General features: G+C 38.0%; 1 protein-coding gene across 1 annotated transcript in view; it reads right to left on the reverse strand.

Moving 5' to 3' along the window:
• LOC137643108 (alkaline phosphatase, tissue-nonspecific isozyme-like) overlaps positions 1 to 12,500 on the reverse strand; it is a 170,502-nt gene that overhangs the window by 83,396 nt on the left and 74,606 nt on the right. The window contains exons 4-5 of the mRNA XM_068375954.1: positions 12,294 to 12,434; positions 11,456 to 11,650 (exon numbers count right to left, since the gene is read on the reverse strand). Coding sequence (XP_068232055.1) covers positions 11,456 to 11,650; positions 12,294 to 12,434 — 336 coding nt within the window. The remainder of the gene's footprint in view (positions 1 to 11,455; positions 11,651 to 12,293; positions 12,435 to 12,500) is intronic.

Consider the following 12,500-nt stretch of genomic DNA (forward strand, 5'->3'; position numbering starts at 1 on the left):
ATATATATATATATATATATATATATGTATATATATATATATATATATATATATCTGGGCTCAGGCCCTGTCGTCATGATGGAAGTTCCTTTAAGTTAGCTTCCTTGGGTATATTCGACTACGGTGATATTCACAGAGAATTTTACCTTAAGGTATCCAGAATTCTAACTCCTGGAGCAAATATCCCTAAATAAATCTAAATGGGTTATTGCATAATATCAGAGGGACGTATTCTTGACACGCCACATAGCTATCTTCACCCCGAACAGAGTTAACACTTCGATGGGTTAAAATGGCAAGAAAACGAAAAGCGAGAAGGAAAGGAGAGCCGTTAATAAGGTACCTCTCTTATCCCGTTTTGAGTGTGTACACAATGCCGCCGACGGCGCCATCTCTATTCCTTATCGCGTAGCCCTACTACTTTGTATTTCCCTTCGATTCTCTCGTAATATTGAACTTATTTCCTCATTATGATGCTTTCTCCAATCTCTTCTGCCTCTGGAAAGTTGAGTATTATCTTTATCATGTATAAATGTAAGCCCTTGGAGTTTCGAATTAAATATAATGTGATATTAACGTAAACAAGAGTTGTTGCCTACCGTAGGCGTCCTGGACACTGTCGCTCGCTATGCATGACACTTTTAGTTAGCCAGAGCCACGTTCCCGGTATATATGCTTTAATAAATATAGCTATTTAGCTTTATGAATAGGAATTCTTTATATGATGCGGTTAGTAAATTCAGTTTTGCCGATTGAGGTAACCGATCCTGGCCTACGCTAGGCTTAGTAGCCTAGGCGTTTGCCCCTAATGCTTTCATGCATGATATATGGATTTTTTAGTGTTTTAAATTTATTGAAGCTATGGGCATATTTATACATATAAGATTTTGCTGAATAATGATCTTCTAAGATTCTATAGGAGAGAGTTTTGGTGATGTAGGTAATCAATTCTCACCGCGCCTAGGCTAGTAGCTTATGGGGCTTTAGTATACTTTCACACACTTCCCCGGTTTTTCTTTTCACCCCTGGAGACTAAGTTCAATCCCTTTTTCCTCTGATTAAGCCTTAGGCTTAATCCTAGTGGTTTTAACTGAATAATATTCAGGTATAACTATAATAAGATCTCTCTACCCTCATCCTGTAACCAGAGTGACTGGTTTCAGGTTTCAGCCGAACATAAGAGTAATTAGTGTGGGGTCTGTATATTCCTGGCTTCGAGAATGAGATTCCTTTGCTAGGTTAGGTACAGACATAGGAGGCTTAGCCTCCCTAGACCACATCCGAAGGTTTCTGTACGAGATGATTTCTTCTTCTAGTGACCTAGCTGACTAGTCCAGTGTTGTTGTTTTCGGATTGGAGGATAAGATTCTTCATTTCCTAGTGAATAACAACACCCTACTTTGTTCTGGTATTGAGGAAGGTAGCAAGTATTGCTGACCTTTCTCCCTTTAGATAAACCCTAGGCTAGGATGAGCTTTCTTAGCCTCTGTGGTCAATCTCATACTAGAACAAAGTTTGAAGGACACTCTTCCCCATTCCCCCCTGTATCCTTAGTAATAGCCTAGCTATTACAACTCCTGGCCGTCGTTCTACATCTGTACCTAGAGTAGGTTAGGATATGGGACTGGCTCAGTCTTCTGCCGGCCGGCAATAACGTGCCGGCCAGCAGAGGCCTAACTTCTTTAGAGTGATCCCCAGACCTCCCTTGGTCTACAATCCATGTCTGTCGGTAGAGCCCGACAGACGATGGATAGAAGGAAGCCTGAATATTACATTTTCCCCTTCCTTATGCTCACTCTTTCTGGATGGAAGGCTGTAAGGCAGTGCCACCTTATATCCTTACATCTTTTTAGTGTATTGTATTCCTAGCCCGGCTGCCGGCTTAGCGGCCAGCATCCGGGTGGGTGGTAGTTCTCTGCTTCTGTTTTACTGCCGGCCGGCATATGTATCACCTACCATTGCCGGCCGGCAACTGCAGCACACCATAAGATTTGCCGGCCGCTACGATTCGTGGCCGGCAGCCGGGTGCTGTTGTTTTTCATTTGCCGGCCAGCTCTCTCTGCCGGCCGGCACACATACTGAACCAGTGATCTGCCCCCCAAGTAGTCGAAAGGTATTATACCTTTGAACTAGACTAAGGTACGTGCCGGCACATATCGGCACATGCCGGCCGGCAGGCAATATATTATATACAGTAGCCAGTATTTTCACAGTATAGTATATAGTGCATGGAGAAAACCATAGTATAGAATATATTGTAACACTAAAGTTTTTCCAACATACTTGGTGTTGCCTTGTACAGCCTTTTGTTGACATCCTTCAAGATAGAAAAAGTGAGTTCTTTCTTTATTGATTATCCAGTATATTAAAACTCTTACCATGGTGTGAGCTACACCTAATTTCCTCTTAAAAATATAATGAAGGTTATTCTAAAATGAGACTTAACCTTAAAGTTTTAATATATATAGAAGGTTACAGCAATTGGCTGGCAGGGAATACAAGTATGTGTCTTTCCTTCTTTCCTTTCTATCTTAATAGTTATAAGCTATATAAATATTATTCATAAGTTATACAGTGATATGTCTTCACTTGATACTCATGGAATTTCTTCTCTTACAGGAGGACCATCCGAAGTGCGGGAGCATGTTTTGCAATGTCCGCAGCAAGAACTTTTGTGGACATGAGTTGTGTAGGAGGCACGCAGCATGCGCAGTCTCCAAAGGTGATCTCCGGTATTGGGACCCTCAGGTATGTACCATATGTTCTAACCTGATTAACAAGGCATTTGACACCCCTAAGTCGGCTGAGTCAAGGGACGAAGCTAGGGAAAAGTTACGAACCTGGGTGAGGGGTTTTCAGAAGAATACTTCAGGCCCCTACCTTCCAAGCGAGAAGTTGAGGGCCTATCTTTTTCCTAAGGCATCTGCTGATGTAGTAATTCCCCAGCCTCACGCGGAGATCACGACTATTCAGATTCAGGTTGATTCTGAAGTCTCGGACGCCCTACAAGACATCCAACTGGACGATAGGATGTCTGTGGTGTCCGAGTACACCGAAAAGGACCTTCTGGCAGAAGGCCAGGAAGAGGCGAGCTGACCCATGCTCCTGATACTGAGGAGGAATAAATCGACGAGCTGTCGACTACACCTGTTTCGGCCCCAGAACCTATTCCCTCAACATCGTGTGCTATCCCAGATGATATGGGAAGGATTCTTTCTTCCATCGTTGAAATGATTCAACAGATGCAAAAGAAGAATGATGAGAAGGAAGCTGCAATGAAGTAAGAAATGCAGAGACTTGCAGCATCACATGGGCCCCAGAAGAAGCTCAACGTGAAGGATCTTCCTTTGTGTTCGGATGCCAATCCTTGGAGGTATGCCGAACACATGCCTATGACAAGTGGGAAGATTGTCATTTCAGAGAAGTTGGGTTCAATTCCCTTTGAAGAAGTGGAATTCTGGCCCAACAAGGAGTCTTACACGGACTGCTATGTGCAGCTTAGGAAGGAACCAGCCTCAAAGGAGGAGACGGAGCCGAAAGAGGTCATAGTCTTTGACCACAGTAAGGCACACGCCTTACTAACGAACTCTATGAAAGAGAGGGGCTTCACGAACTCAAAGATACCAGCTTTGAGTAAGAAGCATCCCTCCTTTGTGGCTTCTGCTACCAGAGCCTTTCCCTTTATGGAAAAGGGATATGAGGCTGCCTTAACCCTGGATAGGTACGATGGGTCGTTCGCGACCCCGAGCGTCAAAAAAAAACAGGTTTTTCTCACGTGACTCACCCCCGTGACTGAATTTGTGGGTGATCGACCTGCAGGAGGTGTCTCCCCTACACGCTCTAGTAGTGTCCAGATGTGCATTGCTGTAGCTGTACTCCTTCCCCGATTTCTGAGACGCGTCGGGGTCGAGCGCGACCGAGTTTACCCTTCTAAGGTAGTTTGCATAATTATCAAAGTTATTACGTATTATGAAATTGTCGTAGAATGGTGCAACTTGTATAGGTTATCAGTTGTGGAAAGTCTTGGTGGATTGTTTGGCTACCATGTGCATGATTTTTTTTTTAGTTAAAATGTCGTTCATCACCACGAGGACCATTTTACCGCGAGTGCCCCTTTTTCATTTTTTTTCATTTTTTTGCCAAGTCATTTTTCCGTAAGATATTGCCAAATAGTGTCGTAAAACTTTTGCTTGTTTAGTGTTGGAAAGTGTGTCTAGATGATCTGGCTACCCATGCATGACTTTGTTTTTGTCAGATACGACGTAGTTATTGGTATATTGGGTATTTAACTGAGGTTACCAATTTCTGTTTTTTTTCAATATTTGTAAAAATTACTACGTAGTAAGGAATTGCCGTATATTATTCATTTTTTTTTCATGTTTATGTGTTAGAAAGTGTGCCTTGATGGTTGGGCTAACACGTGCATGTCTTTTTTTTTTATCTGAGACGCCGTATATTAGAATGTCGGGCATTTTACCGCGAGTACCCCTTTTTCATTTTTTTTCATTTTTTTGCCAAGTCATTTTTCCGTAAGATATTGCGAAATAGTGTCGTAAAACTTTTGCTTTTTTAGTGTTGGAAAGTGTGTCTAGATGATCTGGCTACCCATGCGTGATTTTGTTTTTGTCAGATACGACGTAGTTATTGGTATATTGGGTATTTAACTGCGGTTGCCAATTTCTGTTTTTTTTTCAATATTTGTAAAAATTTACTACGTAGTAAGGAATTCCCGTATATTATTGATTTTTTTTTCATGTTTATGTGTTAGAAAGTGTTCCTTGATGGTTGGGCTAACACGTGCATGTCTTTTTTTTTATCTGAGATGCCGTATATTAGAATGTTGGGCATTTTTCCGCGAGTGCCCCTTTTTATTTGTTTTGCATTTTTTTGCTTAGTCATGTTACCGTAAGGAATTGGCAAGTAGTGTCGCAAAACTTATATTTTTATAGTGTTGGAAAGTGTTTCTAGATGATCTGGCTACCCATGCCTATTTTTTTTTTAGCCAGATATGGCATATATATAAGTATGTGTTCGATTTTCCTGTGATTGCCATTTTTTCGTTTTTTCCCATTTCTTTCAAAATTACTACGTACTAAGGAACTATCACAGAGTAATGATTCATTTAGATGTTTATTTGTCGGAAAATGTGCCTTCATGGTTTGCCTAGCACGTGGCTGAATTTTTTTTTTCTGAAATGCCGTATATTAGAATGTTAGCCATTTTTCCGCGAGTGCCCCTTTTTATTTGTTTTGCATTTTTTTGCTTAGTCATGTTACCGTAAGGAATTGGCAAGTAGTGTCGCAAAACTTATAATTTTATAGTGTTGGAAAGTGTTTCTAGATGATCTGGCTACCCATGCCTATCTTTTTTTTTTTAGCCAGATATGGCGTATATATATGTATGTGTTCGATTTTCCTGTGATTGCCAATTTTTCGTTTTTTCCCATTTCTTTCAAAATTACTACGTACTAAGGAACTATCACAGAGTAATGATTCATTTAGATGTTTATTTGTCGGAAAATGTGCCTTGATGGTTTGCCTAGCACGTGGCTGAAATTTTTTTTTTCTGAAATGCCGTATATTAGAATGTTAGCCATTTTTCCGCGAGTGCCCCTTTTTATTTGTTTTGCATTTTTTTGCTTAGTCATGTTACCGTAAGGAATTGGCAAGTAGTGTCGCAAAACTTATATTTTTATAGTGTTGGAAAGTGTTTCTAGATGATCTGGCTACCCATGCCTATCTTTTTTTTAGCCAGATATGGCGTATATATAGGTATGTGTTCGATTTTCCGGTGATTGCCATTTTTTCGTTTTTTAACAATTCTTTCAAAATTACTACGTGCTAAGGAACTATCACAGAGTAATGATTCCTCTAGATGTTTATTTGTCGGAAAATTTTGTTTACTTTTTTTTTGATTGAATATCATCAAATTTTTTTAGCTAAAATATTATATTGTTTTACATTTTTTTTTTCGATTTTATTTCCCTTCAAAAATTTTTTTTTGGGTCAGAATTTCAATTTTATAGTCGTAAAATAATCGACAATTATCCAGCAACCCACCATACAATTTTTATGCATATCCAATAATAATTAGATTAGTAAATAACACCTTGAAATTGACATACCCTTCCTACATTTCAAGTGGCAGATTAGGGAGTCTGAGTCAGTGTGGTTGGCGGCCATTTTGTGGACATATCCGAAGCGTAAGCTGCCCTATCTATATATATTCTTGTTCCCTATAGAATTTGTGATATTTTGGTATATTTTTACCTGCATAAATATCATATTATATATTAAATATATGTATTTTTTTACGAAATTTCTAAGTACTCAAAAAATTACCTTTAGATATGGCCCCTGATATAAATGTAATTTACAAAATAATGAAGATTTTTTTACATATTTCTATTTTAGGATAACATATGTTTATTCCCTTAAAAAATTAGCCACTTCCTATTTCATTTGGGTACCCAAAAAAATTCATGAAACTTGGACAAATTTTTTTGGCCAAAAAAAGTTACTCTTTTTTTCTCATTTCAGATCTTCACCTCCATGGGTCTGACTTCATCCAAAATACATCAAGATGTGTCCTAAACATTTAAGAATCAATTCCTAAAAGGATTTGTGTATATATGTATAAACTTTTTTTTTATGAATTTTTATGTCAGGTCTTTTTTTTCTACTTAATTTTTTAAAATATTTATAATAAATAGTTTTTCTGCAGATGAGTAGTATTTATCTTTACAGTTGTTTTAAGCATTCATTGAAGTTTTTTTTGGCAAAAGAAAAAAGGAGGTTACTGCAAAAACTGATTTTTCAAGAATTTTTTTTGGCGTCGGGGTCGTTCGCGTCCGAGTATACCCTTAAAGGGGTGTCCGAGAAGCGTACCTATCCAGGGTTAAAGGCAATAGATGCAGGGAAACCATGCCCCTCTTTGAAGGAGTGCAAGCCGTTGTCCCTGACCTTGCCCATGGACTAGAAGGACTGGAAGGACGTTCACCTTACCTTCTCAGTCGGGAAGTTGGAGGCCAATATTGCCGGACGTCAGTTCGGTGAGGACCTTCCAAAGCTGTCTGATTTTCTCTTGCGCAGGGAGCAAGAGACAAAAGAGAGACTTGCAGCATCGATGTCCTTACAGACGACTCTGGAGACGATGGCAAGTGACCCCAAGAACGAGGACATGCTCATGGTAGTGCCCAAAATCCATCTGGCCACAGTAACTAAGGATCTCTATAGTTTCATCAAAGCTAGGAAAGCTTGTAGAGAGTTTGTGTTCGCCTCTGCTGCAGTGAGGCACGAACCTAGGAAACTGATTTCCTCTTGTATATGAGGTAAGGACCTCTTCCCTAATAAAGTGGTCAAAGAGGTAGTGGATAAGGCCGCTACCGTGAATAGGAACCTTTTCCAGAAGTGGGGCCTAACTCTTCAGAGAAAGTCTTCCCCGGATGAGGGTCCCCAACCTAAGAGGAAGACAAAGAAGCCTAGGCTATCCTCTCGGCCAGCTAAGCCTTACACGCAGCAGCAGCAACAACTTCCAGCGACCACGGTGCCTCAGTTGGTGGCACAACCTCCAACCACATACCAGTTGGTACCTCAAGCAGTGACGACTCAGTCGCCTGCGTTTAACCCAGCATTCGAAAGGCAGACAACGACCTTCCATCCAAGAGCTAGAGGAGCAGCTAGAGGTTCCTCTACACGCCCCTCAAGAGGAAGGGGATTCAAGCGAGGACGGGGTCAAGGAGGCAAGGCCTCAGGTTCACAACAACAGAAATGAGATTGTTCCGGTAGGGGGGAGACTTCATCTATTTCTGCATAGCTGGACCTTTGATCCCTGGGCCCACAGCCTAATCAAGAATGGACTGGGTTTGAGCTGGTATAGCACTCCACCTCCGTTTTCACAATTCTTCCAACACTCGACAGCCGTTCTGAAAGAATATGTTCGAGAACTCTTGGAGAAAAGAGTAATCCGAAGGGTAAAGTCCATCAAGTTCTAAGGAAGGCTGTTTTGTATTCCAAAGAAAGACTCAGAAAAATTCAGAGTCATTCTGGACTTGTCGCCACTCAACAAGTTCATAGTGAACTACAAGTTCAGGATGCTGACGCTTCAACACATAAGGACCCTACTGCCAAAACGGGCATACACCATCTCTATAGACTTGTCAGACGCTTATTGGCATGTTCCAATAAATCGTCACCTCTCCTTCTACCTAGGGTTCAAGCTACAAAGAAGACTTTATGCCTTCAGAGCTATGCCTTTCGGGCTAAAGATAGTCCCAAGGATTTTCACAAAGCTTGCGATCTCAGCTGTTCATCAATTACGCCTAAAGGGAATCCAAGTAGTGGCCTACCTGGACGACTGGCTGGTGTGGGCAGCATCCAGGACAGAATGCTTAATTGGTTGTTCATCCACATTTTATAATTCTTATAAATGTCGATTGACTGATATTTTATTGATTGTCAATAAACTAGTTCTTAGTGAACTTTGCGTCTTATTCACCCATGTCATTTTATTACAAATGTACTTAGCATTACACTTAAAACTATGGATAATTTTAACTGGAAAGGTCATTAAGATTGTTCCTTACTACAAACAAACATTCTTGGTTTATTCTTTCCTCAGGAAGGGAAGATTGTGTAACCTAAAGGGATGGTGGTGGATATGCAATATTGTTCCTAAACAGATATAATACCTTTGTCCAATCCACTGATAAGAGAAGACATTCTGGGGGACATGTTGGTATTCCATACTGACATGGGTGGTTCTTATACAAACTTTGCTTTATAACGTATAGGGTGAGACCACTATATGGGCTTGTCTGTTAGTCATCCATAGGTAATATGTACTCCTCGAGACTTTTTCCAGAATCTAGTATGACTTCCCTGTAGGGGCAGGAAGCACTATCATGGTTTATGATTAGATGAAATAATGTATGACGGTAACATCATAGGTCTCTAGGTCTATGCTGACCAGAAAATACTTTCTTGAGGGTGTGGCACGATTTGAGAATCCACAGATACAGTAATGCTCTGGTAAACTTTCATCAGGACGACATGGCATGACCCTAAAAAACGGATTTTGAGCGAAGCGAAAAATCTATTTTTGGGTGAGATAGCCATATCGTCCTGATGGACCCGCCCTTCCTTTTAATGCAAAAGGGCTATAGGACCCCTCCCTATAATACAGTATCTGTAGCACCTCGTGTATCGCTACAAGGAATAGAGATGGCGCCGTCGGCGGCATTGTGTACACACTCGAAACAGGATAGGAGAGGTACCTTATGAGCGGCTCTCCTTTCATTCTCGCTTTTCGTTTGATATTATGCGATATCCCATTTAGATTTATTTAGGGATATTCGCTCGAGGACTTAGAATTCTGGATACCTTAAGGTAAAATTCTCTGGGAATATCACCGTAGTCAAATATACCCAAGGAAGCTACCTTAAAGGAACTTACATCAGGACGACATGGCTATCTCACCCGAAAATATATATATATATATATATATATATATATATATATATATATATATATATATATATATATATATATATATATATATATATATATATATATATATGTATATATATTTATATATATGTATATATATATATATATATATATATATATATATATATATATATACATATATATATGCAGTGTATATACATATATATATATATATATATATATATATATATATATATATATATATTTATGTATATATATATATATATATATATATATATATATATATATATATATGTATGTATATATATATATATATATATATATATATATATATATATCCAGTGTATATATATATATATATGTGTGTGTGTGTGTGTGTGTGTGTGTGTATGTGTGTGTAAGTATGAAAGTGTGTGTTCTTATGTATACATTTGTAAGTATTTCTCTAAATATATATATATATATATATATATATATATATATATATATATATATATATATATATATATACAGTATATTTGCACGCGTCCGTTGAAAGCTTCAATATATTTCTTTGGTGCCAAAAAGATCTGCTAGAAGCGGAAGCCCAAATATTAGAACTGTCAAAGGGAGATCGATTTACATCGAATAACAGGTCACGACCATAATAAACGAGCAATAAGGGCCGTTAATAACTAGTTACAATCATGTTTAAGATTATGCTCGGAACCAGAAGGAAATTACAAACAAGGTTATTTGGTAAGAATTTTAAATTGAATTATATTATACACATGAAATGAGTTTTTTTTTTTTTTTTTTTTTTTTTTTATCAACGCTTTTCGCTGTGCAAGGGCTTTTAAATACATCTTTCATTATTTTTCCGGTAAAATTTTCCTTATTTTTCCTGCTTTATTATTTAAAAAAAAAAAGCGAAATTAAATTAGTCAGGAGAATATTTTGTAGACCTGTTAGTAGGAGGGAGCAACATTTAAGTCGTGTAAAATTTAAGTATACAGTATATTTCATACAAAATCTACAATAATAGACCTTTGTTAATCTCCAGCTACCACCTCCTCTATAAAACTTGGATAACTTAGCCTAACCGACTTTTCTAGATAATGGAACATACTTCCTGAATTAGTACCATGTTTTATATCCGTCTGCAGTCATATCTGCGATTCGTAGAAGAACACTATACCTCTGTGATTTTTTTACAAGTCATGAACTCTAATCAATCATATTTGTTAATTTTTTTTTCTTATATAGTAATTTGCACCTAATTGCGACTTGTTCTTTGTGTGGTTGGTACTTTGGAAAGGGTAAATAGATTTGTAGCATAGAGTTATGCTTGGTAGATTTCATGTCATGATTTCAGGCCTGCTGTGATAAATCCTTGGTATAATAAAAATTATACACTTGCTATTGATTACTGTTTGTATTCCTTTTTTTTTTTTTTGTCATTGATTCCCATATTTCTAATGGTCCCCTGTCTCTTGTTTTAAGATATATGAATATCCGCATAAACTTACTGTTCTTCAATTACATAACTAAACCAGGGGTCTTCTCCTGATCGAGTGAAACCTCTCCTTAACCTTTGCTTCCTTCAAATTGTCTTATTCTTTCAAGACCGACTATATCTGTGTGAGTATGATCTATTGGAATATTACTGTGTTAGTAATAATACCTTTTCAAATTCCAGTACACTGATCTATTTCAGCAACATTTTCTGATATGAATAAGTGATGTATTCCCGGCGTGTTTTTATAGCAACAGCCAATCTGTAAATCAATCAAATAACTCATTACATCTTTTGTTCCTGGAAGATTCCTATCAAAATTCAGCTATTTATCAAATGTACAATAAATTAAGCTACTACAGTGGCCTTAGGCTTTGGTGAAAACTTATTTTTTGAGCCAGTCGATAGTATTAAACAAACATACAATAAACCAAACTTAATTTACTTTAAAGCTTTATGAATAATTCCCCCTCTAAGTAATATAAAGACTTACCTGTAACTGGATGACCCCTTGGAGTATTGTCTCCTCCTAAAGTGAACACATGAGAATGATCAGCTGTGACAACCGTAAGGGTATCCTTAACCGTAGTAGCGTTCAAAGCTGCGGCCACAGCATCGTCGAAGGCATCTACTTCCTCGAGGGCACGGCGTCCGTTGTTGTGGTGGTGGGCGTGGTCAATGCGTCCTCCTGGAACAAATTGCTGTATATATGTGTCTATATTATTATGAATTCGCTCATTCTAACCTCTTTCTTGAGAATTGGTGTTTGTTTCATTAATTTATACGTAAAAATGGATATGATATTCCAAGAGCATCTCTCTCTCTCTCTCTCTCTCTTTCTCTCTCTCTCTCTCTCTCTCTCTCTCTCTCTCTCTCTCTCTCTCTCTGCTTTGGGAAATATCAAAGATACTCATCCTAATTATTATCTCCCGTAAGTGTATATAAGATTATGCGCTTCTATATACGAAGAAAATTAGAATGACTGGCACTTGCAAAACATTTTGTTTTCCAATGTCATAAAATCTAATCTCTTCTCACGTGTTTGGTCAAGAACTGCAAAAAATGAAGAATTAGAAATGAACATGCAAATACTAACTTAAATAATTCAATATTTTGAAATGATAATTATGAAAAGTTTTTTTTTTTCACCAAAAATCGCTAAATTTGTTTGTGAGTAGTAAACGTAAAAGTTATTGGACAAACTTTGCCGACTGTTTTTATATTACTTGTATGGTTATTTAAAACTACAATGAGAAAACTTGATTTTTTAAAGTTATAAGCCGTTGTCAAGTCAACTGAAGACATTCAAATGAAATTTAACCTTGGCTAACCTTCCACCATAAGGAAGAAACCATGAGGATTCTTCTTCAGGATCTGGATGGCCTTTGTCGTCATCTCTGCTAAAGATGGGTCTCCGGAGGGTCCTCTATTACGGTCTACTTCGAAGTCTAGGTGGGAGTATCCAAAGAGACCTGGAATATGCTTTAAGGTTAATTATAAAAAATTATGACACCACAGAGAGAGAGAGAGAGAGAGAG

Source organism: Palaemon carinicauda, chromosome 6, assembly GCF_036898095.1.
Source record: "Palaemon carinicauda isolate YSFRI2023 chromosome 6, ASM3689809v2, whole genome shotgun sequence".
NCBI classification, from domain to species: Eukaryota; Metazoa; Arthropoda; class Malacostraca; order Decapoda; family Palaemonidae; genus Palaemon; species Palaemon carinicauda.